The sequence below is a fragment of the Ammospiza caudacuta genome, chromosome 2 (genome assembly GCF_027887145.1).
Source record: "Ammospiza caudacuta isolate bAmmCau1 chromosome 2, bAmmCau1.pri, whole genome shotgun sequence".
Classification (NCBI taxonomy): domain Eukaryota; kingdom Metazoa; phylum Chordata; class Aves; order Passeriformes; family Passerellidae; genus Ammospiza; species Ammospiza caudacuta.
In genome coordinates, this window is record NC_080594.1 from 16,219,466 (window position 1) to 16,247,047 (window position 27,582).

General features: G+C 47.4%; 1 protein-coding gene across 1 annotated transcript in view; it reads left to right on the forward strand.

Annotated features, from left to right (window-relative positions):
• CLPB (ClpB family mitochondrial disaggregase) overlaps nucleotides 1-27,582 on the forward strand; it is a 72,968-nt gene that overhangs the window by 6,880 nt on the left and 38,506 nt on the right. Inside the window, exons 3-5 of the mRNA XM_058799882.1 lie at nucleotides 8,394-8,480; nucleotides 20,431-20,534; nucleotides 24,646-24,774. Of these exons, the coding sequence (XP_058655865.1) occupies nucleotides 8,394-8,480; nucleotides 20,431-20,534; nucleotides 24,646-24,774 (320 nt within the window). The remainder of the gene's footprint in view (nucleotides 1-8,393; nucleotides 8,481-20,430; nucleotides 20,535-24,645; nucleotides 24,775-27,582) is intronic.

The following is a 27,582-nucleotide window of genomic DNA, read 5'->3' on the forward strand; positions in this document are numbered from 1 at the left end:
CAGGATTGGAAGATGATTTATAATTATATTTTTTTCCACTGCTCCATGCTTATATATGATGTTGAGCCTGCATTTGTCTGTATCTGAGTTACAGACACCTAGGATTTTTAGGATAACAATATGTTTATCATGTAAATGTCCCCTTTAATCTTTTCTCCTAAATGACCAGATTTTCCAGGACTGTGTTTCAGTGAAAGTCTTGTTACTGATTATTGAGTTTGAACTGGCTTGTGGCTGCTGGAATTCAGAGCACATACAACAGCCCAGATTTCTTCATGTTGGCAATGAAGTATTGGGGGAGACATATTTGTGCTGTGCTTTCCTATTCTAGATAGCTGGAAAACTGCCCTTTTTGATCTGCTTCTTGGTGTATTTTGCCCTCCCAGGATTGTTTGAGTTTGCACACTGAGTCACAGAGCAGTGTCTCTGCAGTCGGTGCCAAACCAACAGGAGATCTCATTCTTCTGTCCAAAACAGCTTTAAAGCCCATAAATCCCAGTTCCCTCTCTCTAGAAGCAGACACCAACACACCTGGAATACTCCTGGGAACCATCACAGGGTTAATTCCAGTTATGGAGATGTTTATCAGCAGGGCTGAGTGCAGGAAAGCCTCCTGAGCAGCTCTGGGTTTGGAGGAGCAGCAGTCCACCAGCATGGATGTGGCCTGTACAACCAGGGGAGCAATTATTCCACAATTATTCCACTTCCCTCACAGCTCAGGAGCTAAGGGACACCTTGGAAGATGTGAGGTAGCAGGTTAAAAGCATGTTGCTTACACAGCACATAAATGTGAATGTTGGTGGATGTGAGGGAGTCTGACATGTGGGTTCAGACCTGTGCACAGTAAGTCAAGCAGGTAACACATGCCACCTCCTGTAGCAATGGATTGTCAGAAATTAGTGTATTGTGCTCAAATTCCTCTGCAAACAGTGATGGCTCATTTCCCACTTACACTGCTGGCTCTGCCAGAGCAGGCTGAAGGCTGGTAGGGTATTTTTCTGGCACACAGCTCAGCTGTTGCATTGGGGTGACTGAACTGGGACTGTTCCATGTAAGGTTTCACATGCCCTTCCAAACCTGGTGATGCCACCTGTCAAATCACAGAAGGATTTGGGTTGGAGGGGATTTTGAGCTCATCCACTTCCAGCCCCCTGCCATGGACAGGGACATCTTCTACTAATCCAAGTTGCTCCATGCCCTGTCCAACATGGTTTTGAACACTTACAGGCATGGGGCAGCTACAGCTACTCACATGTCTGTATTGGCTGTTTCATGCTTGGGTTGTACCTCTTTGACTTTTCCCACTCCATGTGCTTCACCCATGGTGGTTTTGCCCACCCTCTGTGCTCCCAGACCTGCTCTCCTCTTTGAGTTGGCTTCATCTCCTCAAACTTGGATTTATAAGAGCTTCCCTTTGATTTTGAGAATTTGTTTCCAGGAGTTTCTCCTTGGCCCCTGGCCTGTTTGTGCTGTCAGGGCTAGGCTTACCAGGATTCCTCCAGGATCCCCTGTGTCCTGGGAGCAGCTTTCCTGCCTTGAGAGCTGCAGAGAAATGCTGTTCCTCTCTCCCTTCCCCTTCCCTTCCCTCCCTTCCCCACAATGTGCTGCTCCATGTTTTCACAGAGCACCATGGTGTGTTTCTGGCCCTGCAAAGGTGGTGAAGGGTGAGAGACAGCAATGAGCTCTCTCCAAGAATACAGCAGCCACATTAAAGGGTTTCAAGCAGCTCACTGTGTCCTCCTGTCCAAGCAGATCCTTTCCCTGGCAGGAAAATCTAGCAGGGATTGTGCTTTCATGTTCCAAGATATTGTTCAGTTGGGATGTTTTACTTCCCCCCCTTCTTCTGCAAAGCAGAGAGCAGTTCCCAAGAGGGTGAGCACATCTGAGGGTGTCCCACACTCTGCAGTTAAACAGTGACATATTGGGACAGGGCTGGGGGAAATGTCTAAGAGGCTGACAGAAACAGAAGCTATTGTTGCTGCAAAAGTTCAAGTTTCCAGCTTCCTCTTCCTCCACCTGTCAGGATGGAGTGCTGGGCATGCTCCCAGCACTGAGCACAAACTCAAACATGCCCTCTGGGCTCAGCAGTGTCACCGAGTCAGTCACCCAGAACCCCAGTGACGGGTGAATAGAAGGCACATCTGTCCGGGGGCAGCGGGGGGAGAAGGCTCATCGCTGCGATGTGCGCTCTTTATCTCTTCTGCAGGGATCAAAGTGCTAAAGCTTGGGAGCTGCTGGCTTGGCTAAAATAGGGCATATGCACAAAGCAGTAGGTTCTGCTCTGCCCAGATTCCTTCAGCAAATTCCACAGCAGACAGGGATGTTCATAGAGTCAGGGAATCACAGAGTGGTTTGGGTTGGAAACGACCTTAAAGTTCGCCCAGTTCCAGCCCTCTGCCATGAGCAGGGACACTTTCCACTAGACCAGGTTGTTTCAAGCCCCATCCAGCTTGTCCTTGAACACTTAAAGGGATGAGGCAGACATGGCTTCCCTGAGCAGCCTGTGCTTCCCTTCCCTGAGCCTTACCACACTCATAGGAAAAAAATTCTCCCTAATATTAAATCTAACCCTGCCATCTGTCAACTTTCTGCCCTAAAACCATTACAAAAAAAAAAAATTTATTGAAATCCCTTAAATATGAGTACTTCCCCAGTCACAAACAGCACCAGCTCTGGTTCGGGGCTCTTCCCCTGACCAGGTCTTGAATTGCAGCATCCCAGAAGAGTTCATGTTGGAAGAGACATTTAAAGGTCATCCAGTCCAACTCCTGCCAGGGGAAGGGACATCTTGGTGCCACCACTGCAGTCAAAGAACAGTTTGTCATTTGAGAAACACTGGAAATGGCGCTAATAGAGCTGTATCCATGTGAGAAACTCCTTAGGAGGGGAGTGTCCTGGATCTTACTTGGTTAAAATGTGGATAAACATCCTAAACATTGATCAGAGAATTTTATTTAATTAAAATAAAATACTCCTGCTGGTAAATACATTTGGCTGTCTGGGATCTGAGCAGTGGTCTTGGCTTTATCGATTGTCATATCATTAAATCAGGCGGAGAAGAAATAAATGGTGGGCCTGAAGACCCTGAACATAAAGTTCAGTTGTCTGAAAATCTGTTAAGTTGCTGAGCATCTTGCAATGATTTAACCAAAAAAAAAAAAAAAAGCAGTCCAGCTTCTAAATGAAATGTCAATGCATATTATGGTAGATGGTATGATACAAGTAATTCCCTCGCTGGGCTCAGTGATGTGGCATTCCAGATGCTTATGATGATCTAGATTCCTGAATGGAAAACTACTTGACTGATCTTAATACCTTTGCTCCAAGCCTGTAACCTAATGCCACGGGAGAGGCTCCAGCATCCTTCCTGTTGGATGCACGATGATTAAACAGGTTTGGCTGCCAGACTAGGATCTCTTTCATTATTTTTTTTAAAGAATGAAGATAATTCATTATTCAGTATGTCCTTCCGGTGTGTCTGTAGAGAAAAAAGCCTTTCAGTACTCATAGGTATTTTTCAGTGGCTCCAAAGTGTCTTGAGAATTCTAAAATCACAGGATGGTAGAATGGCTTTGGTTGGAAGGGACCTTAAAGATCATCTAGTCCCAACCCTATGCCATGGACAAGGACACCTCCCACTAAACCAGGTTGCTCAAAGCCCCGTCCAGCCTGACTTTGGACACTTCCAGGGATGGGGCAGCCACAGCTGCTCTGGGCAACCTGTGCCAGGGCCTCACCAACTTCACAGGGAAGAACTTCTTCCCAATGTCTAACGTAAATCTCTCATCTTTTAGTTTAAAACATCATCTTTTTATTTGAAATAAGGGCTGATGTCCTGTCCTTTGTCTCAAAGGGATATATTGAAGAGTTACACTGCAAGTCCTATTTATGAGAAAACAAATGTAACAGGAGAAGGGGGTTGACTTCACACTGCCATAATGCAGGGAAGAAACTGGGAAAGAAATATCCATTCACATGGCTACCCCATCCCTGGAAGTGTTCAAGGACGGGTTGCATGGGGCTTGGAGCAAACTGGTCTAGGGGAAGGTGTCCCAGGATGTGACAGTGGGATTGGAACTGGATGATCTTCAAGGTCATTTCCAGTCCAAACCCTCCCATGAAATGTTAAAACTCATGACAGGTGAAATTAAGACAGACTCTTTGCAGCAGAGCAACCTAGTGGCTAGCAGGTGACCAGGATGGTCTCTCTGCCCCTTTAATGTAAAATCATATAAAACACCACGGTCAAGTGCAAATGGGCCTGATGCTTTGCAAAATTACATCAGTTAAACTCTGCTGGGGATATTAATCAGTGGTTGGTGTTGGGCTTTAAGGCTTTTATTGCCAGGCAGAAGCTCCCAGCCTGAAGGGGTTTGTGTGCCTCCATCCTGGCATAGCTGATGCCTTCTCACCTGCAGTTTTGGTGTTGGGGTTACCGTGCCCCTTCTGGGTTCTTTCTTCAGGCTCCCTCTCCCTTGTCATCCAGATGCCTTTATTTCCTGGATTTTCTGTGGCTATTAGGCTGTCACAGTGACACAATGTAGGAAGGGGGTGATGTGAATGTTCCTGCTTTCAAATGATTTCCAAATGGACAAGTAAATACAATGAAATTCAGAAATGACTTGGACATGTTGGTCCACCTCTCTGAGACAGGTGGAAGGGGATTTGGCATCACAATATCTGGGAAAGGATTGTTGGAAGTAATTAGGGTGAGCCAGGGGAGACACTAAGATGTCTGCCATTGCATCCTGAGCTCTGGTGCTGGTGGGAATGGCTCCTTGGGGTCTGGGGGAGCTGGGTGTGAGTTTGTTCCTTCAGTGGCAGCGAGCAAGCAGTTTTCCAGCTGAGGGAGCAGCTCCCTGTGCCTGTGCAGAGGACACGGCACACATGGCGGCACAGATGGAGCTGTGGTGTGGATTTCTGCTGCAGGCAGTGTCCTTCCAGCTGGAGCAGGTGACAGTGTGACCAGCAGCAGCCATGGGTCTGAGTCAGGCTACCTTATCTCTGTTGTGAGTGCAAACACCTCTGTAAGGGGAGCTGCAAAGGGAGCTGATCTGTGCAGATAGCAATCTGCTCTCCCCTGTGTGTCTGGGCACATCACCAGGATGGAAAGCTGTGGGGCTGCACAGGGATATTTCTCCTTTCAGCATTCTGTTGTCTGAGAGTGCTCTTCAGCACTGCAGAACTGGCAGCACACTCTTGGCATTCACTTGCAGGGATGTGGTGCTGGCAGAAGGAGAAAGCATAAGGATATTTCACAAATTCTTCATAGAAAGGGTTGTCCAGCCCTGGCACAGGCTGCCCAGGAGAGTGGTGGAATCCCCATCCCTGGAGGGATGTAATAGATGTGTGGATGCAGCACTTGGGGATGTGGGTTAGTAGTGAGCTTGGCAGTGCTGGGGGAATGGTTGGATTCAATGGTCTCAGAGGGGCTTTTCCAACCCAAATGATTCCATAATTCTGTGCCATACTCTGCAGGGGACCAAGGCTGCTCTTGTGCACCTCCCCAGATGAGTTTACTGGGCCCCTGGATAGTGCAGGGGCTGCAGCTTGACCAGTGTTGGCCATATGCAGGGCTGTGTAGATCCAAACCCCCATAAGGCTGTAGGTGAATCATCCCTGCTCTCCATCACACTGCTGGGTGGTTCTTCAGGTATTAAACCACATAGAAAAAGGAAATCAAAATTGAATCTGGAGTGGATTCTGTGTGAAAATTTGTTCTTCAAGTATCAGACTTCTTTGGACCTAGGTCCTGTTGTTGACTGCCAGATAGTTCATTACCACTGAACTTTAAATTGTAACCCTGGTAAAGAGATGTGGTAATTTACAGTGGTCACAGCCTCCTGAGTCACAGTTGGGAGCTACAAATGGAGGCTGCCAGTTATAATTCTAGTATTTCAGCTATTAGGTTTCTGTCCAAGTGTGTGATGAACAGTTCAGAGCATCCAGAACCACAGCACTAACACTGGCCACTCCTGTCAAGAAAAGGGTGGTGAGATTGTCCACCCAGACCCATTCCCTGTGTATCCTACCACCACTCCAATCAGAAGAGTTCACCAACATGCTTCTGTGTAGGGCTTGGCTGAAGCCATCTGCCTGTTGGCTCTCTCAAGCCCTACTCTCTGTCAAATAAGGCAAGTAGTTCAGCTGGAGAGGAATACAGGCTTTTTATTCACATGATGTTTATCTGGCTGGTTTGTCCAGTCAGTGGGTGAACTGTGTTCAACTGTGCTCAAGATACCAGCCAAAGTTCAGGCATTGCTACTTGGAAATAACTTTAGGATTATCATACCATATATTGTAGCACTGAGGGGTTTGGTTGGGAGGGAGCTCCAAGACTATCTAGTTCCAACCCTTCTGCCATGGACAGGGACAGCTTCCACTAGACCAGGCTGCCAGAAGCCCTGTCCAACCTGGTATTGGACACTCCCAGGGATAAGACAGCCACAGCTTCTTTGGGAAACTTGTGCCACAGCCTCACCACCCTCACATCCAAGAATTTCTTCCTGATATCCCATCTAACCCTGTCCTCTGTCAATGGTAAGCCATTCCCTCTTGTCCTGTCTCTCCAGGCCCTTGTCCAAAGTCCCTTCTCCAGGTCTTCTGGAGCCCCTTCAGGCACTGGCAAAGGCTCTAAGTTCTCCCTGGAGTCTTCTCTTATTCAGGTTGAACACACCAGGTGTCTCTGTATGTAAGTGTATTTGTTCCTTGGGATAAGTTTCTAGTGAAACTACTGTGGAGGTTTCCAATGAGGTGGAGGAAGGTTGGCAAGACACCCTGGGTATATCTGTGAGTGTTCTCTGGACCAGCTTTCCTTTTTTTCCCAACTGTAGGAAGAGGAATATGGTTCGTTTACCTCCTTTTCACTCATTCCATCCCAGCACTGTTAACCAGTGAGAGCATTGCCACCAGAGCAGACCAAGGGTGAGGAATTTGGAAAGGCTGTCTAAGTTCTGATGTGAACCTCTCCAGGTCCTTAAAGAGCTGATCTGACTTGTTCAGTGCATGCAGGCACTCACACCTGACCTTGACTTCCTTGCCTGAGATTCTGGGCAGAATTTTAAGACTTCAAGTGTGTTGCTTGCACAGGTGGAACATGGCTGCTGTGTTCACTTGTGTGTCTCCCAGCAGGGAGTTTAATGTCAGCTCTTCCCTGTTATACCTGTGTGGAGGATGCACTGTGCAGGGACAGCCTCACCCAAAAAGGAAGGTGAAAAAGCCTTAATGTGTGAAAAGGGAGAGGGATAAACCAAGGGGCAGAGAACTGCTGACTCTTGCATGGTCCACCCTGCTTTCTAAAGCCTGACCCACGGCTTCCCTGTCTTGGTACTGGCAGCACCTTGCTCCTGCAAGAAAAATGGGTTTGTAATCATGGATTTGGTTGTGTGGAGGGACCTTTTACACAGGCAGAAAGTGGCAGGACAAGGGAAAATGGCTTCAAACTGACAGAGGGGAGATCTACATTAGACATGGCAAAGTTCTTCCTTGAGAGGGTGGTGAGGCCCTGGCACAGGTTGCCCAGAGATGCTGTGGCTGCCCCCTCCCTGGAAGTGTCCAAGGCCAGGTTGGACAGGTCTTGGAGCAACCTGGTCTAATGGAAGGTGTCCATGCCTATGGCAGAAGTGATGGAGCAAGATGGCCTTCAAGGTACCTTCTAGCACAAACCCTTCTGTGAATCATTCTTTGATTCTATGGCTTGAACATGCAGGGTTTAGAGTTTGTCTCATTTAACTTGAGCACTGTAAAATTTGTGTCTCAATTCTGAACTTCCTTTCTTCCTTACGGTATGCAGAGAGAACTATCATACTGCCTGGGTTCAGCACATGTTATAGGTTGAGCTAAAGTACCTGCTGCAAAACCTGTCCCTTGCCATTATCTTGCAAAAGCTGAGAAAATTTTGGAGACATGAGGATAGTATGGTTCCTAATATATTTAAGGGTTGTCTTATTTGTTCTTATGCTGTATGAGAAAACTGTGAAGTGTCTGCAGGTGGCATGGGCTTTGGAGGTCCACTGAGCTGCTTCTGAAGCCTAATGGGTGCTTTGCAGCCAAAGGATTCAAATGTCATTGGAATTTGGGTTTATCAGTTTTGCTACTGATTGGTTCTTCAGAAATTAGACTGAACAGAATAAATAAACAAATGTACAAACAATACAGAAAGCAAGATGTTGGCACTGCACCCTTTGAAAGGAGTGGGATTGCCATCACCTGAATGTTTGTTTAAGTTTGGTCACCTTTGAGAACTATTGAATCAACTTCATGTTGGGTCTTTTCTGGGCCATGCTGGAGCAGGTGCCTGCACAGTAAAACATTCTGCTTTCCCTCATTAGCTCCAGAATGGCTGAGCTACTCTCTTCATATCTGTTTCCTGACCATATCTCTCCTCTTTCCAGGTTGTTGGAAGAAGGCACAGATGTGAATGCAAGGCACAAGCTTGGCTGGACGGCTCTCATGGTGGCAGCCATCAGCAGGCACTCCAGGTATGTGCATCTCACATCATGATTACTCACTTCAACCTTCTTCTAAAGTCACACTGAGCTCTGTAGAGGGTCCTCATAAAGTTTGGGATGTGTTGTGAAGCTTAACCCAAGGGAGCTTATCATTCTCCTTATGCCTAGCATGTGGTGTAAAAGATCAGGGCAGGCTGCTCCCCCGTCCCGCGGATGTGACAGCTGAACTGATGGTGCCATTCCACACCAGCTCTCAGGTTTTGGCCATGGATGAGCCCATACCTGTGGGATGTTGTTGTGGTGGGCACCCCACCAGCCAAAATCCCTCCTGTCCCATATCTTCTCCCTGGGGATGGTGTCACTGGGGCTGAATGCTGTGCCCTTGCTCCACAGTTCCCATGATGATCACTCTGGCTGTTTGTAACCTTTTAAAGACACTCCTAAATATATTCAGTCTACAACTAAATTCAATTAGGTTTTTTTTTTTATTTAAGGAAAAAAAGAGAAAAAGAAATCCAATTTTGGAAAATGTGGGACAGACGGGAGAATGAGCTTTGATGTTACAACCTCTCAGGGATGCTTTACTTAGTCACAAGTTCATAAGTAAAAAAGCTTAATTACTTGGGAAAACACAGGATTAAAGCAGTGCACAAAGGCTGAATATCCGCTCTCGGGTGACACTATCCCAATCCATGTGCTGAGTTCGTGTGTGGTGCAAACTTTGATGTGTGCTATGACAAGCTGAAAGTCGTGACCTCCTCAGGGAGCTCCTTAAAACAGGCCCAGAGGTGGGGGCTTGTGAATGTTTGTTTAACTTTGATGTCCGAGCAGCAACGGGCTCTGTTATTTGCCTGCCCATGAAGGGATGGGCTTGGGAGCCTCCCACCTTTCCCAGTGGACAATGGTCAGCAGCAGAGTGTGACGACTGTTGACCATTCCAAGTGACTGGTGAAGCAGAACAGGACTTCCCGAGTTGCAAAGGCTAAGGGGAGACAGGGAGAAAGGCTGTTCATGGGACAATAATTACCTAAAATCAGGCCTAAAATCAAGTGGAAATGCTAATGAAAACATCTTGACAAAAAAAGTGTGGACTCCAGGCTGGTCCCTTCTCAGAGGGCAGAGTCATCACCACGTCTGTCTTTGTTGTGTACCTGGCCAAAAGAAAAAGGGTTTGGCTGTGTTGGGCAAATTCTGTTTATTTTTCCCACATTTTAGATGAATACTGACTTAAAGTGAAAATTAAGAACACCTTGAATACCTGAAGCTCAGTATAACTTTTCTCCAGATAGCAGAAGAGTAATTAGATACTGTTGGACTTGGTCTTAAAGGTCTTTTCCCACCTTTGTGATTCTGATTCTATCCTTTCTGGAGGCAAACATAAATGAAAGCTTATTGCTTATGTAACAGCTCTGGCATTGTGCCAGACAAGGTTTTGGCCCTCAGTCCTGTTTCTAGACTTGAAATGTTCACAGTGCAGAGTGGGAAATGCATTGAGCTGGAGCATGACCCACAGAGAGTTTGAAATTCCTTACAAATAGTTTGTTAATCGACCTAGTCCACAGGGTGAACTGTGTAACTGAAGCTAGATGTTGTGGCCAGGGTGTAATGGGAGGGGAGTCAAAGGCACAAGGATGCAGGATGGTTTTGTTTATAGAGTGTGGTCCTCTGTAAAAGGTTGTGCTCTAAATCTGCTTTCTCCAGCCACAGCAGCTGATCTCAGAATCAGAATCATGGGTTCCACCCTTCTGCTGTGAGCAGGAGCACCTTCCACTAGACCAGGTTGCTCCAAGCCCAGTCCAACCTGGTCTGGGACACTTTCAGGGATGGGGCTGCCACAGCTTCTCTGGGCAACCTGTGCCTGAGCCTCACCACTCTCTCAAGGTAGAATTACTTCCCTATATTCAATCTAACCCTGTCTTCTGGCAGTGTGAAGCCATCCTCCCTTGTCCAATTGCCTGTGTAATCCACCTGATGTGATGGATTTGAAGTTGTTATGACTTTTGGTCCTTCACACCTCAGGCCAGCACCTCTGGAGAGGTGAGCTGGGCTGTCCCTGGCTCAGAGATGGCTGAGGTGCAGCCAGCTGCACAGAACCTACAGGTACTGCTTGCCTGCAAAAAGATCAAGGGCATTCCATTTTAACTTATTGGCTTTCTCACCACTTCCTATTTTATGGCTAATGATACCTCCACAGGTTCCTCAGCATGGTTTTGAAGGGCTGGCATGCTGGGAACTGGGATGAGTGTTTTCAGCTAATAAAAAGGAAGTCTTCATCCTCAACCCCTTTCCAAAGGTGTTTTTCAGAGAGGAACGATGTTTTCAGTCTCCACTGTACGCTGGAGATTTCTGTGACCTGTCCTTTAGCTTTGTCATGTTTCCCAGTTTCCACAGCCCTCACTCTTCCAATTAGACAGCCCCAGTCCATCTGTTTAATTTAATTCCAGAGGCACTGCTTTAATGATTTCTGTCAGTTGCCATCAGCTACAAGATGAAATCCAGCATGCTGGAAGGCAAGTTTGGGGTCCATCTTTTCTTTTTACAGCAAAACAGTGATCATCTTCTTCCTCTTGAAAATGTCTTGTATCTAAAATGTGGGGAGGCATTAAGAAGCATTCTGCAATATTGCCATGGATAGGTCTGGAGGAGACTGGTGTCTGCCTGGGAGGGGAGATAGAGTAGTGGATCTAGTGGAGACAGATATTTAGGGTTTCATTTTTACATGAGACAATGTCCAAATTATTTGGCTCCATGATGATACATGTTGTAACTGGGTTGTGGGCTAAAGACACATCAGCTGTGACCATGTTTACAGCAGCAAAGGAAGGTTTTATTTGTAATTCCCATTGCTGTGGGAATTGCCATAGCATTGTCATATTTTTAGTATTTAAGCTTTAATTAAATGCATACTCAGAGCTTTGTGGGGTTTGGGCATTTGTTAAAATAAGCAATAAAGCTATCATAAATGAAACCCCAAAGCAGGTAGGACTTTAACTGTATGGCTGTATTCTGTAGAATAGTGACCTTTTCTATATCTGGTTATCAGCTACTCCGATTTTTATCATTTCCACAGAAATAAAGTGACAGTGAAATATCAAGTCATCTCCTCTGCCTCCTCTGAGGCAGAGAACTGCTTGTGTGGTAGGGGAGACTAATGCACAGAGCAGCATGGAAAGTCTGAGTCCCAGTGGGATAAGTTTGAGTAGTTGTGAAAAACACTGGAACCTGCTTCTGCTCCCATTCAACCACATTGGCACAACCCCTGGGCAGCAATTCTGAAGGCTGGAGCATGAGCATGAGTCTGATGAGGGGTGGCTGGGGGTCTCAGCCTGGAGAAAAGGAGGCTCAGGGGCGACCTTCTCACTCTGTAAAACTCCCTGAGAGGTGGGTGGAGCCAGATGGGGGTCACTCTCTTCTTCCAGGTAACAAGGGACAGGGGAAAAAAGGAAACAGCCTCAAATTGTGCCATAGGAGCTTGAGGATGGCTATTAAGGAAAATTCCAAGCCTGAAAATATTGTCAAGCCCTGGAAGAGACTGCCCAGTGCAGTGGTGGGGTCACCATCCCTGGAGGGATTTAAAAGTCCTATGGAAGTGGCACCTGGGGACAAAGTTTAGTGGTGGCCTTGGTAGTGCTGGAGGAACAGTTGCACTCAATGATCTCAAAGGGGTTTTCCTACCTAAATGGTTCTGTGATTCTGTGATTTTAGGGCTTCCAGAGTTTTCTGCATGGCTTAGGTGGTGGGGAGGAGCACCTGGGTGCACTCACAGGGATTCCTTTCTCAGAATGCAGTTCAAGTGCAGTTCAAGCCTGTGCAAGTCTCCATAAAGGCTTTCACAGTAGCAGCAGCAGCAATACCCATGTTTTAATTGGACAGAAGTGCTCCAGCCCTCAGAACATCATTTTGTTCCTCTCTGGACTCACACCAGCAGCTTCACCTTCTGATTTTGGGTTGCCCAGAGATGGAGGCAGCACTGCATGTAGGGTCTCACCTGAGAGGAACAGAGGGTCAGAATTGCCCCCTCCTCTGCTGTCCATGCTGTGGGATCAGCCCAGGGCACAGATTTCTGACAGTGCACTGCCAGGACATGCTGAGCTTTGCCTTCCTGTTTCACTGGGGGCTTTAGCCTCCAAATTCCCTTGACTCTTCCCTACATCATCTGCTCATCTTCATTTTCTTTTTGCAGCTTTTATTTCCTGCACACCCTTTCTTCTTCTGCCTTCCTCTTCAGGTCTGCATCTCTTTGCATTTCTTCACCTTTGCTTCTCAACACCTTTCTTCTGGGAATGACGAATGCCAAGTGACTCCTCCCTGAGCCTTGGCTCTCCTTTTCCTGCTCTGCCTTTCTGTGAAGATCAAAGAGCTGTGGGTCAAGGTTCTCCCATGGAACCAGCAGGGCTTGGGCCAGCGCTCCAGCCCTCCTTAGGGAGAGGAGTCAGGAAGGAGTTTGTTCTTTGTCTCCATGTACACTGCTGGGAGCTGTGCCTCATCCACATGTGCATTGAAGATGCTCCGTGGCTGTTTTATATTGGTAATGACAATTCCTCATGCACTGTGATTTTCTAGTGGGTTTGTTCTGAGATTGGTGAAGGGTGACTGATCTGGAGCTGTTCCCTGTCTACAGGCAGTGACATGATGAACTGGTGCAGTCTTGTTGTCTATATTAGGTACATACATCTGTTCCATGGGGGTTTCTTCACTCCTTTCACTTTAGTCAAGTCATTCAGAGCTGTCTGCAGTGGAGCTGGAGAAATATCTGAGTACCTTTGGAAGAAGATAGGGCCCAATGTGTCACCTGTCAGAGAGCTGAGGAGTTGGGTGTGGGTTTCAGCTGTGGTGACAGAATGTTAGGAGGGCCTGATCCTACAAACTGGGGCATTGACTTTCAGCCACTTCCTGTCTGGGTGTTTTTGATGAACAGTGACCACTTGGCTGTTCCTGCAGCTGTTACTCACACCTCTGCCTTGGCAGCACCCCCATCTCAGACCCTGGGGCATGAGCATCTCTGTTTTCAGGGATGAACACCCTCTGATATCTTGCAACTCAGGCACAATGTGATACTGTCAATTTAGCAGGTTCCTGCACCTCTCCAAGCCACAGAAATGGCTTCTCTTCACATTTTCTTCCTGCTCCAGGCAGGGAGCAGGGCTGCTAAGCCTCCTCAACTCCCTTGTGTGCCTTCACCATGCCTCTGAAACATGATTCACCCATGTCACACTCTAAAGAAAACTGACGAATATAACAATTACCACCCTTCAAGATTTTCCCCCTTTTTTTGGATTCCATAGTCCCTTTTTATTCCTTTTTGAGGAGTCAGTCATTTTCATCTGGGTTAATAATAACACATCACAGCACAAGGGGTTGCTGCGGCTGCCTGGCTCTCTGTGCCATGGGTAGCTGTAAACATGCTCCTGGGAAGGCACACATCCACGTTTAGCTTCTTCTGAGCAACAGTTCCTCCCAGCCCTCCTGCTGGGCTGAATTTTGCACAGTTAAGATATAACCAGGCAAGGATGTTCTTTGTGTCCAGGCAGGACATGTGGCTCCTGCCAGAGCTCAGGGCAGCCGCGGATCAAAGCCCAGCCGGGCGATTGCATTGTGCTGATAACACACGGTCATGGGGATCACCAGGCTTCTTGGTTCACCAACCCCAGCTGCCGGCGGTGGTCCAGGCATAGCATCTCTCTTGAGGCAGCCCCAGTCACCTCCCACCATCTCAGCATTGATTTCCCCACCCCCTGTATTGTATTTATGTATTTATTTATTGAACAATATGTTAGTGCAGCCATTACAAGCAGAAAGCACTTTTCCCAATCGATCGAACTGCCCAGCCAGCTCTAGCTCAGCATTGCCCTCTGAGTCATCACCAGGGTCAATTTAGATTTATATTCATGCTGATGAATAGGCTCTGCCTCTAATCCAATCAAAACTTGATCAGCAAATTAAAACTCAGCTTGTTGAGGCTGTTGAACCCAGGTGAGTTATGGAGGGAGCTGGAACAGCCCAGCTGGACAGTGGCATCCCACTCCTTCTAGGATCTGGTGTAGGGTGTTGTTCTGCCCCAGTGCCTCACAGCAAGAGGCAAAACACAAAAAGTGTATGGGCCAGAGAATCCCTCATTTGAAACTCACTCATCGTGGGATGGTTTGGGTTTGGAAGGGCCTTAAAGCTCATCTGATTCCAATCCCCCTGCCATGGACAGGGACACCTTCCACTAGACCTGGTTGCTCCAAGGCCCATCCAACCAGGCCTCAAATACTTCCAGGGACTGAGGCAGTCACAGCTTCTCTGGGCAACCTGTGCCAGGGCCTTGCTACGCTCTCACGGAAGAATTTCTTCCCAATATCCCATCTAACCCTGCCTCTGTCACTTTGAAGTCATTCCCCCTTATCCTGTCACTCCAGGCCCTTTCCAAAGTCTCTCTCCAGCTCTCTTGGAGCCTCTTTAATCACCTGATTTTGCAAGTCCCTTCCTTTTTTCCAGGAACATTCACATGCTTTGCATCACTGAGTACAGTTCCTTTGCATTTTCATGGGGCTGTACCCTTTCCTACGGGGTAATTTGCTTGAATGTCCCTTTACCTGCAAATTGGATAGGTGCAATTAATAGCTGTGATTCCAGGAGTCTAGCTGATGGACAAGTGCTTGGAGGGGTCAGCACATCCCAAAAGCAGGAGATGTGATTGAAAGATGATTGGAAAGGAAGGCTGGATGTGTGATGTGTTGTTATTAGATTAGTGCCAGTATTTTGGCACAGCAGATTTTGCCAGGAAGTGATGATATCAGTGCTTATTATTAAGCTTGAGTCTCCCAGCCATCCTAAGAGCTATGGAGATGTTTCTTACCACAGGGAATATGGTGCAGAGGGTAACTCACAGGGAGAGCAGAGCACCATCACCTGCTACACCACTCTCAGACCACCTTGCATCTAGCAGTTGTGCTCCTCTGAGCTCAACTTCTCATAGAAGGTCACTTCCCAGAGAAGAATGCTGAACATGTAGGCAGTGGATGAAAAGGACAGGGCTTCCTGAGTATCTGAGAGCACATAGAAGTAGTATGTGACGTGCAGGTGGGAAGAAGAAAGCTTATTTCAGTGTAGTCACTGAGGGCACAAAAAGCAGAGGGATGGAGTTATGCACAAAATGACAAATCCTATTTTACCATATGATTCATTCAGTACCTGTAGCTCAGGGGCCACAATGTTGTGGATTAAAGTCCTACACTGGGACAAGGGATCATTTCCTTTAAAATGAGGCACAGTCAGGGACCTGAAGGTATATCACAGCCTGTGAGCTAAAATTGAAGTTGAAGGATCTCTTTGGTGGTAATAGCCATGAGAATGGAATCCAAGAAGGGTGGTTTGGCCATATCAGAACCTGTACTTCCAAAGACTTGAGTGATCTGTGAGGCTTAGCTGCCTGGTGGGATGCTGGAAACCCTGATTGCAAGAATCACAGCAAGCCAGCTGCTAGGGCAAGATCAACAAAGGCTTCATTGAAGCATGTAATTTCTTGCCTGAAGGAGTTGTCCAGCCCTGTCACTGCCAAGGCAGTGGCTGCCCAGGGCAGTGGTCAAGTCCCTATCCCTCCAGGGATTTAAAAGCCATGATTCTATGATGTTCAGTAGGTAGATGTCCATCTCTAGTAGCCCAGAGGTTGTCAATACAGGTCCCATAAAAACAGCAGGACATAACCTGCCCCACCATTTTCCATCCTGCACCTCCTGCTTTCATGGGGGCATCTTCTTCAAGGTCTTTGATGCAGTTCTCTTGATGACTGGGTTGACCACAGTCACACCGAGTACTGGAGATGCAGGATGTTTCCAGAGGAATCCAGCACTGGATCTTCCAGGACAACTTTGCACAGATCAGTGACCTGTGCTGGAGCTTTCCCAACTAGAAAGACTGGATGTGGTGCATCTCCCTCTGTTCCACAGTCTTTGACAGATGGCTCAGTGCCACACAGATACTAAGGGTGGGTCTGTCCTACCTAGTGACCAAAGGTGGGAGAGCCTGGGTGGGTGGCCTGTGGCCACATCTGTTCTGGGTGTCCCAGGCCACGCACTTGGCCTCACAGGGCTTTTCTTGCAGCCAGACCTTCCTTGCTTTGCATTTTGCTGCAGCCATAGAGGGCAGTGGTATAGGTCCAGGTTCAGAAGCAGAGGTGGTAGTGGAGCTAGGCATGGTGAGCAGCCCTTCCTAGAGCTGCTGAAGGAATTTCAGGATACATTTTGTGCCCTGTGCCTTTTCCATGCTCCTAAGGTAGTCCAGAAGGATCTGTAGGCTTGTTGTGGCACTCCTACATGGGATGTGCTCACTGATAGGGCCTTAAGGAGCAGTGTAGCAAGACAGTGTAGACATGTCTCTTCTGAACATGGAGCAGATATTTGGATCAGTGTCTTTTCCGTGGCATCACAGTTCTGTTCTCAGATCATAGTGTGGCCAGGGAGTGCACTACCATGGAGGCCTGAGGATGACATAGTGAGGTTGTCTCACTGGAACTGTACTGAAGATTGTGGGTTATCTCCCATGCTGATCCTTCAAACAAAAATCAAAACTACTTGATGAACTGGGAGAAAACTCAGGCTCATTGAAGAGATTTGTGTGGTAGAGAGTGAGCACATCTGTGATGCAAGGGTGCTCTGGGCTTTGTGGCTTCCACTGCTGATGTCTGAAACTAGATGAAGTGATCCACCATCAAGAAAGATGTCAACCTGTTGGAACAAGTACACAGGAGGCCATGGAGATGCTCCAGGGACTGGAGAGAGGCTGAGAGAGGTGGGGCTGTTCAGAAGAGAAGGCTCCAGTGAGACCTTAAGCCCCTGCCAGTGTCTAAAGAGACTCCAAGAGACCTCTAGAGGGACTTTGGACAAGTGTCTGGAGTGACAGGACAAGGGGGAGTGGCTTCACACTGCCAGAGGGCAGGGTTAGATGAGATATTGGGAAGAAATTCTTCCTTGTGAGTGTGGTAAGGCCCTGGCACAGGTTGCCCAGAGAAGCTGTGACTGCCCCATGCCTGGAAGTGTGGCTTAATTGGACGGAGCTTGGAGCAATCTGGTCTAGTGAAAGGTGTCCCTGCCCATGGCAGGGGGCTGAAATTAGATGAGCTTTAAGGTCCCTGTCTAACCCAAAGCATTCCAGGTTTTCATGATGCCCATCCTTAGTGCCTGTTCTAAGCTATCAGGTATGATCATGGCTGTACAATTCAATCCACTCAAGAACTTGTGCATTGCAGCTTCTGATGACTGAAAAGGGGAAGGGTCATAATTGGAAATTGCTGTTTGCAGAATGAGAGCCAGAACCTCTCAACCTAAATATTATAGAACAAACTATATTATCTAAATATGGAAATAAATGAAGTATGGATATTAATGGAGTACAGAAGTAAATGAGCTCTGTATGCTCACCAGGATTGCCTGAAAGGAGAGTGGAGCCAGGTGGGGGTCAGTCTGTTCTCCCAGGTAACAAGTGACAGGACAAGGGAAACAGCCTCAAGTTGTACCAAGGGAAGTTTAGGTTGGATATTGGGAAAATTTCTTCCCCAAAAGGGTTGTCCAGCTCTGGTACAGTCTGCCCTGGGGAGTGGTGGAGTTACCATTCTTGAAAGCTTTAAAAACATTTGGATGTTTGACATAGGGATGTAGTTTAGGGGGGAGTGATACCTAAGATTTTTAGCTTTTTATATATTTTATATATTTGTAGCTTTGTAGATTGCTAAAGCATAGCTGTAGCTTCTAGTATTTTTCCTATCTTTCCTTCCTACATTTAGGAATGATAAGCTAGCCTTATAAACATATTCCTAAGTACTGTTTAGTCTTATTCCAAGAAAAGAACCAGCTACAAAGACATTCTCTTTTCCAATCAGAATCAGGACCAGACATAACAGAAATGGGGCAAAAGAAACCTCTGAACTGCTTCCAGTGGAACAAGACCCCAGCAATTATTCCCTAACCAATTAACCTTTTAATTGGACAGTATATGATAAGCACACTAATCAACTAACCTTATAAAAATTGTAGAATTAATATACCACATGCAGTTTTCACCACATTTTGTACCTGAAAGCTTTCAAGTAAAGATTTGCTTTTATATTCACTTTATATGTAAAGATATGCTTTTATATTCACTTTAACATTGTTGGAAAGATCTATTACATTTCCCAGGTATCAGTGAGTGACAGTGCTGGGGGAACAGTTGGACTCAATGGTTTTAGAGGGCTTTTCCAACCTAAAAAGTTCCATGATTCTATCTCCTGCCCCCAGTCTTGGTGCTGTGCTCACTAGAAGTGACTTTATACATGGTGAGGAGCACACCAGTGCTAGTAAAGAGCTGGCCTCTGCTATACCATGCTGAAATAATAAGATAACCACCCTTGATTCTGCTAATGCATTTATAGGGTAAATGGAAGAGGAGCTTAAGTTGAATTCCACATGTGACTTGACAAGCCACAGCCTGCAGGTACATGTCAGGCTGTGGCACACATCACTGTCAGCCTGTGAGCCATGTCACTGGTGATGAATGCTAACAAATGAGTTACTGTCTAGTTGTCAGGGGAAGCCTGCATGCTGAAAAAAAAAAATTAAGAATTAACTGGCTTTAAGCTGCTTTCAGAAGGAGTGAGAAATTTAATTCTTACCTGATAATTGTTTGGATTCAGAAGCAGAGAGTGAGGACTTCCACACCAAAATGCCTGGGCAGTGCATCCCATGTCCCACTGCAGCATGTTCATAACGCGCAGCATTTGCTGGCAGCTCAAAATCCAGCATGTCCTGGACTGATCCCCAGCTCCATGGGCAGCAGGGCAAGGGAAAAGCTTCTGACCTTCTGCTCCATTCTGATGAGACCCCACCTGCAGAGCTGCATCTGGCTCTGGGGTCCTACCTCAGAAGTGTGGGAAGCTGCTGGAGCGACAATGTGGAGTGCAGTGAAGCTGCTTGGATACACCAAGGAGGTGCTCCAAGGTCTGGAGCACCTCTGGAGACAGACTGGGAGAGCTGAGGTTGTTCAGCCTGGAGAAGGGAAGGTTTCAGGGACACCTTAGGGCCCCTTCCAGTGTCTAAAAGGGCTGTGAAGTTCAAGTCATAGAAACAGGATTGTTTGGGCTGAGTGGATCTTTAAGCCATGTCATTCCATCCCCTGCCATTGTCAGGGACACCTACCACTAGATCAGTTTGCTCCAAGCCTCAGTCTGCCCTGGCACACTCCCAGGGATGGGGCAACCACGACTTCTCTGGGCAACCTGTGCCAGGGCATCACCACCCTCACAGGTAAGAATTTCTTCCTGCTATCCAGTCTATCCTCTGTCAGTGGGAAGCCATTCCCATTGTCCTGTCGCTCCAAACCCTTGTCCAAAGTCTCTCTCCAGGACTTTTGGAGCCACTGTAGGCCCTAAGGGGCTCTAAAGTCTCCCTGGAGCCTTCTCTTCTCCAGGCTGAACACCTGTCTTCTCTCAGCCTGTCTTCTTGAGCAGAGGTGCTCCAGCCCTCTGATTATCTTCAGAGCCTCCTCTGAACAGCTTGCGGTGGGAGTTGTTTGCACTTCCTGTGGCAGGATGGCACCTTTAGTACCAGAGATGCAGGTGCTGTACAGTTGCCTCCCAAAAGCAGTGCAGTTTTGCTTCCCGTAGTCTGCAGATTGTTACAGTAATCTTCCTTTTGGCAGGGACAGGGGTGGCCTTGGAGCCAAGGTCTGTGTCTAGGAATATTTCTTGTGCTAGAAGCATGTTCTGTGCATGTCACCTCAGAAGGATTGCATGTCTCTAAAGTGTCACCCCTTCCTCCAGTCCCTCCCCATATAATTCATTTTAGCCTATGCTGGTGGAGCTCCATTTGATGAAATGTTCAGTTATGGTTGTGGGTTAACTTCCCTGGAATGTTAACATTCCCAGGAATATTTGAAGAGGGCTTTCTGAGCACTTCTCAGTCTCTGAAGGACTTCAATTCTTCATCTACTACTTCTACCTTACTTTCCTTCTGTTTTGTGACAGTGTGGTAAAGGCTCTGCTCACAGCTAATGCTGATCCAAACCTTGGGGATGATTTCAGCAATGTGTATGAGATTGCCAAAGAGAAAGGCCTCCATTCCTTGGAAGGTAAGATGGCTTGTGTGTAGCTACTGACATTTGCTTTTCAGCTCCCAAAATTTTGGTTCCTGATCTGACCTCATGGGGTTTCTTTAGAGCTTGTTTCATCTTCTTACTTTTAAATGCAAAGTAATTGATGGTACTTGGGTGAATGTATGTCTGAAGAGGAAAGAAACATTATATAGATATTATATGGAAGCAATACTTCAATTTACCAGAGATAAACTGGTTTTATATATCCAGAGCAAAATACAAAGTCATACATAGGAATGTCATTCCATTGACTCACATGCAGCCACATCTTGGGGAAGGGTTCAGGGCAGTGTATTCCACCAGCAGCCTTAATCCAGATCTTATCAGGAGCTGTGAAATGCAGACAAACTTGGCCAATTGAAATAAAGCTGAATGATGCAAGTGGTTGCAGTGACTGCTGTTAGGTTTGGGCAGGCATCAGTATCAGCTCTCAGCCCTAGATGACTTTCCATGGAAACAAGGTCATTTTCTGCAGAGTCATGTCATCTCATTATGGATATTCTTGGCAGATCTCAGTTTCCATGCTCACCCCTTCATTATCCTCATCACTGGTTGATGCAGACTCAGAATCATAGAATCATGGGATGGTTTGGGTGGGAAGGGACCCTTAAAGCCCATCCAGTCCACCCCCCTGCTATGGCATGGATACCTTCCACTAGGCCAGGTTTCTCAGACACCTGCTTTGTTAATTCAGATCTATATAAATTTCCCAGACAGTTTCCACTTTTCATGACAATAAATGGTGGTAAAATTTTCTTGGTTTTATGATTATCAGGATATGTCTGGATTCTAGGTGGCCAGCTGTGCTTTGGAGCAGCCAGCTGCATGTTCAGAGATTCTTCTGTTCCTCATGCTGGCAGGAATGATAGTAGGACTTAACCCTCCTAAAGTATCCCTGTCTTTCCTTCCCCATCCCAGAAGCCTTTTCTCTATCCAGGCACTGTGCTGACCTGCCAACCTCACCTCTGAGCTGGCAGACTATGGGATTTTTCCCAGACATCCCCCTTGCCCTGCCAGAGTCAGCCAGCCACTGGGACTTGCACTCCCAGGTGCACCTGCACCCACAGTGGCTGCTTTTGTGTGCTCTGACTTGTTTGGAAGTTAAACCTTGTTCCTGCTGCTCTGGGAGGAAAATGGGAGGAAGTCACGCAGTTTGTCCAGAGCCTCAGTCTGCACTGCATGGTTTGCATAGAGTCATAGAATAGAATAATGAAATTATTTCAGTTGGAAAAGCCCTTCCAGACCATAGAGTCCAACCATTCTCCCAGCACTGCTGAGGCCACCACTGTGTCTCCAAGTGCCACATCCACATGACTTTTAAAGCCCTCCACGGATGGGCAGATGGTGCCAGAGCTTAACAACTCTTTCCATGAAGAAATTTTTCCCTGTACCCATCCTGAATCTCCCCTGGCACAGCTTGAGGACATTTCCTCTTGTCCTGTCCCTTGTTCCTTAGGAGCAGAGCCTGACCCCCACCTGGCTCAACTCTCCTGTCAGGGAGTTGAGGAGAGTGAGAAAGTCCCTCCTGAGCCTCCTTTTCTCCAGGCTGAGCCCCCAGCTTCCTCAGCCACTCCTCACCAGACTTGTGCTCCACACCATTCCACAGCTCCATTGCCCTTCTCTGGACATGCTCCAGCCCCTCAATGTCCTTCTTGGAGTGAGGGGTCCAGAGCTGAGCCCAGGTGTGGCCTCAGAGCACCCAGCACAGGGTCACTTCCCTGGTCAGGCAGCCACACCATGGGTGCTGCTGAAGCACAGGGACATTATCCACGGGCCTGTCTGTGCTTTTGGCTTGGTGCTCAGTTCTGTGAAAGCCTAATGAAGGTGTAATATTTGAACCTTTCATAAAGCACAGGTTGAGTTAAGAAGATGGAGCAGTGAGGCGACAGCTTTGACAGGGCATTATTCTGTATTTTTAAAAGCTCCCTGCTCTCATCCCTCACTGTGACCCACCCGTGCAGCAGACCTACTTCTTGCTGGTAGAGAGAGTGTACATAGATCATATCCCTATAGCAGGGAATGTAAAATGTATGAAACTGCATTAAAAAATGAGCAATAGAATGCCAATACATAATGCATGTACATAGACTTTATTTAAGATAAAGTGTATCAACCAAGAAAGTTAATTGTTTTTGTCTGCATTCATCCCTCTCTAATGTTATATATTTTGGGGTGAAGAAAAGATAAGGCCACTCCATGAGAAGTTGCATTAATTCTTTGGTTGACGTGTTTTATTAAAAAGAATAAATTCAGTTGCGTTTTTAAAAAGAGAGAGAGAAACTGCCTTTGTTTTTTCCTTTTTTTTTAGACATTTACATATTTCGTGTATAAATATTTTTTCATAAAAACATCCAAATCGAGAGGGTGTGCTCCACAACCACTGCACAAAATATATTACAGACATTTATATGGATGGCAGGAAGGGAGACAGAGGGCTGAAAATTTCCAGGCACCCAGTGATGGATGGTGGACGAGGCTTCCCCTGACGCTTTATTGAGTTTCCGATGATTATCTTTCTCAGAGACATTTTTTACAGATGACGGCCGAGCTGTCACAACGGACCATGGGGGAAAAAAACCAACAATAATAACACTTTAATCTCTTTACTGCGCTGCTCCCTAGTATCTCAGATTCATCTTCCCTGACGCACGCAGTTCATTATCCTGCTCCTCCCTGGGTAGGAAATGACGACAAATAAATATACATACTCACCCTGTGTGCTTGGAGAAAGGACCCAGGGAAGGAAAGGAGCCAGGGCATTAATTGATCTTCCTGGAGGGACTGTGGTTCATTAGTGGAGATGCTGGGCTCGGACAGCATCAGGTATTCATCACAGTGTTTCTCTCTTCAGAACTTTTCAAATCTCCTAGAAATCTTTTGATGGCTCTTAGGAGGGACTGTGAAGAAGTCCCTGCAGCCCGTCGGTTTTCCAGCTCTGCTTGTTTTGCCATAGTACAGTATGAGGTGGTCAGAGCACTTGGGAGCTCTCCCAGCCCCTGGATCTGGCTCTGATGAGTTTTGGGTACAGACCCTTTCACCAAAGAGTTGGACACACCTCCAGGAGCAGAATTTGGCCCACCAGTGGGTGGTGTTCATTTGAATGGAGACAGCATACACCAATTCCACCATCACTCATGCTCCATGGTGGGACAGGGTATTTATGGGGCTTCCTCTGGGCAACCAGGGCCATTGTCTCACCACCCTCACAGGGAAGAATTTCTTCCCAATATTCAATCTTACGCTGCCCACTGTGAGTTTGAAGACATTCCTACTTGTCCTGTCACAATCTGCCCCTGTAACAAGTCACTCTCTCTTATTTTTTTGCTGATGACTAAAGCAAAGAGTTTAAAATCCAGGTTTTCTAAAGCCTAATCCTTAAACCAGCTACAGGAGATCAGGGGTGCTGCAGACCCTTCCTTTAGAGCCATGCCCTGCTGAGCCACGTGGACTTATGTGCTGGAGACTCCCAAAACCAGGAATTTGCTTAAAGATCAAGCCATAGTGGAGCAGCATTCATTCCTGTCACAGCTTCCCTTCTGTTTGCTAAAAACATTATTTAGATTAGATATTGGTAAGAAATTCTGCCCTCTGAGGGTGGCAAGGCCCTGGCACAGGTTGCCCAGAGAAGCTGTGACTGCCCCATCCCTGGAAGTGTTCAAGACCAGGCTGAACACAGCTTGGAGCAGCCTGGTCTTGTGGAAGGTGTCCCTGCCCATGGCAGGGGGATAGAACCAGATGAGCTTTAAGGTCTCTTCCAAGTTACCCTACAATAAATGGCTGGGAAAAGGCTGAGATCTTTGCTCAGGTGCTCTCCACCCACCTCCTCCCCTGCCTGGGCACTGTGTAGGCAGTCACTGGGATACATGGAAACCATGTTGTCCTTATCTTTACTGCTGCTCAGTGGAGTGGGGGCAATGCCCACCAGAAACACCCACTGGGGTCCTGGTGGTCCCAGAAGAGGTCACAAAGCCCTTAAGAAGCTTCCTGCCTGGTGAGGGGTGGTGGGTCCATGCTGCTGCTGCACATCCAGATGAGCAGTTCTGTAATTCTCTCAGTGAGCTGAGCTTTCACTCTCTGTCCCCTGCAGTCCTTGTCACCCGGGAGGATGACTTCAACAACCGTCTCAACGTCCGAGCCAACTTCAAGGGCTGCACAGCTCTGCACTACGCCGTTCTGGCTGACGACTACCTGACAGTCCAACTGCTGCTGGATGCAGGTGAGTTTTGTAGTTCCACCCAGCTCATGGGCCAGGAGCACTTCTGAGTCAACCCATCCTACAAAACTGTCAGGTTCAGACACAGGTCACACTCTGTCACTGTCACAATTTGGTGTGATTTGCTGTTTGCTTTCATCTCTTTACTTTTTAGTTTCTGTGTTCCCGTTCATTTCCAGTGTTTTTTCTCCATGTGCTTTCGGTGGCTCTTCTCACCTTAGTCATTGAGTTTTCCCTTTCCTCCTGCAGTTAAACATCCGGGGAATCATAGAATCCTGGAATGGTTTGGGCTGGAAGGAACCTCAAAAATCATCCGTTTCTAACTCTCTGCCATGGGCAGGGACACCTTTCACTAGACCTGGTTGCTCTGTGCTGCATCCAACCTGGCCTGGAACACTTCCAGGCATGGGGCAGTCACAACCTCTGTAGGCAACCTGTGCCAGGGCCTTGTCACCCTCAGAGGGCAGAATTTCTTCCCAATATCCCATCTAACCCTGCCCTCTGTCAATGGGAAGCCACTCCCCCATGTCCTGTCACTCCAGGCTCTTGGAGTACTCTCCAGCTCTGTTTGAGCCTCTTTAGACACTGGCAGGTGCTCTAAGGTCTCCCTGGAGCCTTCCCTTCTCCAGGCTGAACACCTCCCACTCTCTCAGCTGTCTCCTTGGAGAGCCCTTGGAGAGTTTCTGTGACCTCCTCTGTCCTCACTCCAGCAGCTCCACACTCTTCTAATGCTGGGAGCCCCAGAGCTGGACTGGGTACCCCACATGCACCCACTGGTTTCTGCTTAGTATTTTTTCATTTCCCACCTGCAGTATTCACTCAGGCCTTCTGTCATATCCCTCATGTCCCTTTGTGGAATGGAAGGGTCCCCACTACACCAGGAATGGATCTGCTCTGTAGCCAGGGCACAGAATAGGTGCTGGTACCCAGATGAAATGGGGGACACTCAAATACTGTTGGACCGGGACAGTGCAGCTCTTGTGAGAATTGGTCGGAATTATGCAGTTACTGATCCTCCTGGTTAAATCACAGAGCCCTTCTCCTCACAGAGCCTGCTTCACTGTCTTCTCTTGTATACTCACCTGGGCAACCTGCTCAGTGCTCAGCTGTCTTCATGGGGAAAAAGCTTTTCAGCACTAGTGGAATAGAATGAGAAGAAGCATTTAGCGAACAGAACAGGAATGTGCTGCCCTGGCAAGGGTTTTTATATGTACCCTCCTGCTGTTCATTCTGGGATGATATTTGTGACTCTTGTGCTGTTCTCCAGAGCTGGCATCTGCTTAGTGTGTACCTGCACATGCACTGTGTGCCAGACCACCAAGCTGGTCTATAGTTCTGCTTTCATCCAGATGTGATGTCCTTTGTCCCCAGCATTCCTTCTCCTCCAGCAATTTCAACAGATCTCCTCCTGTGATGTCCCCAAGGTCACTTGGAGATGAGCCAGCCACAGCAATGCTGTCCCTGCCTCAGGTGTATGCTGCCAGCAGCCAAGTGGAACATAAAGTGGTCACCTGTCACAGCCTGGCCCTACAAAGACAGGCTCACTAGGGTCTGGTTGGCCAGATGCTGATTTTTGCAAATATTTGAGAAATGTTGTAGTCTTTGTGATGTGGACATCTCAGAAGTTAATTCTAGGGAAGCACACAAGTATGTAATGGCATGATGTGGTCTCATAAGGCTCATTCTTTAAGAAAGCAGCTAAAAAGATAATAGAAAGTAGTATCTGTGATGGCTAAATGTCCCCAGATGGGATGAGGAAAATTAATTGTGGCAACATTGAACCTTGATACTCATCTGTATTATCTGCTTATTATCTTTCACAAATAGAAATATAACAGTGAAAGGGTGAGATTCTGTAGCACTGAACTCCAGGTCAGAGTTTCCCTGGGAGCCTTACAGATACCAGAGCCCCAGCTCCTGGCCATAAATTAATCCAAAACCAAAGGAACCAGTGAAAGAAATTCTATTGCAAAGGCAGGGCTCCTTGCAGGGAAGAGAGCTAAAAAAGAAGGCAACTGCTTAGGAAGCTGTGGGACTGTGTGGACATGGTGACTGGGAAGTCTTCAGACAAAAATACTGCCCCCCCTAAGTGGGATCCACTGCATTTTTCTGACATAGAAGCCCCCCTCAGTGTGGGCATTGTGTGAACACAGAACCTGGCACGGTCTCAGAGCATATGACTGACTGCATGTCTGTTCCATGGGCCAACAGCACCTGCTCTGCAGTCACTTGGCCATGGGCACTGACGATCAGAAGGTCTCCCAACAAGACCTCTGGGATCCCACAGTTATGTCAGGGGATGCCCACGGGAGGAGCAGAGCAGAGTGGAGCGGGCTTTACCTGCTTGAGCAATGGGTTGTGAATGCCCAGACCTGGAAGGGCTTTGTGGGAGAGTGCAGGGGGCTCTGGAGTGTTACAGAGAGTGGCAATGGGGTAGAAGGGCTGGAAAAGTCCTTGTCACAGCAGTATTGGGAACAGGTCTGTGCAGAGAGTCTGTACAGAGAGTGGAGAGTGTTTGACAAATGTCATGGTGTGAATCATAGAATCACAGAATGGTTTGGACTGGCCATTCCCAGCTCTCCCATCCTGTCTCCGGAGCAGAGGGGCTCAGCCCTCAGAGCACCTCTGTGGCCTCCTCTGGACTCACTCCAGCATTTGTAGAACCTTCTGTTGTTGGACCCCAGAGCTAGAGGCAGCACTGCAGGTGGGTTCTCACCAGAGTGGGGCAGAGGGGCAGAATCACCTGGAATAGCATTTTCTACAAAGATACCTGCTTCTCATTTCTGCCTTGGAAAGCCTCCTTACATGGCA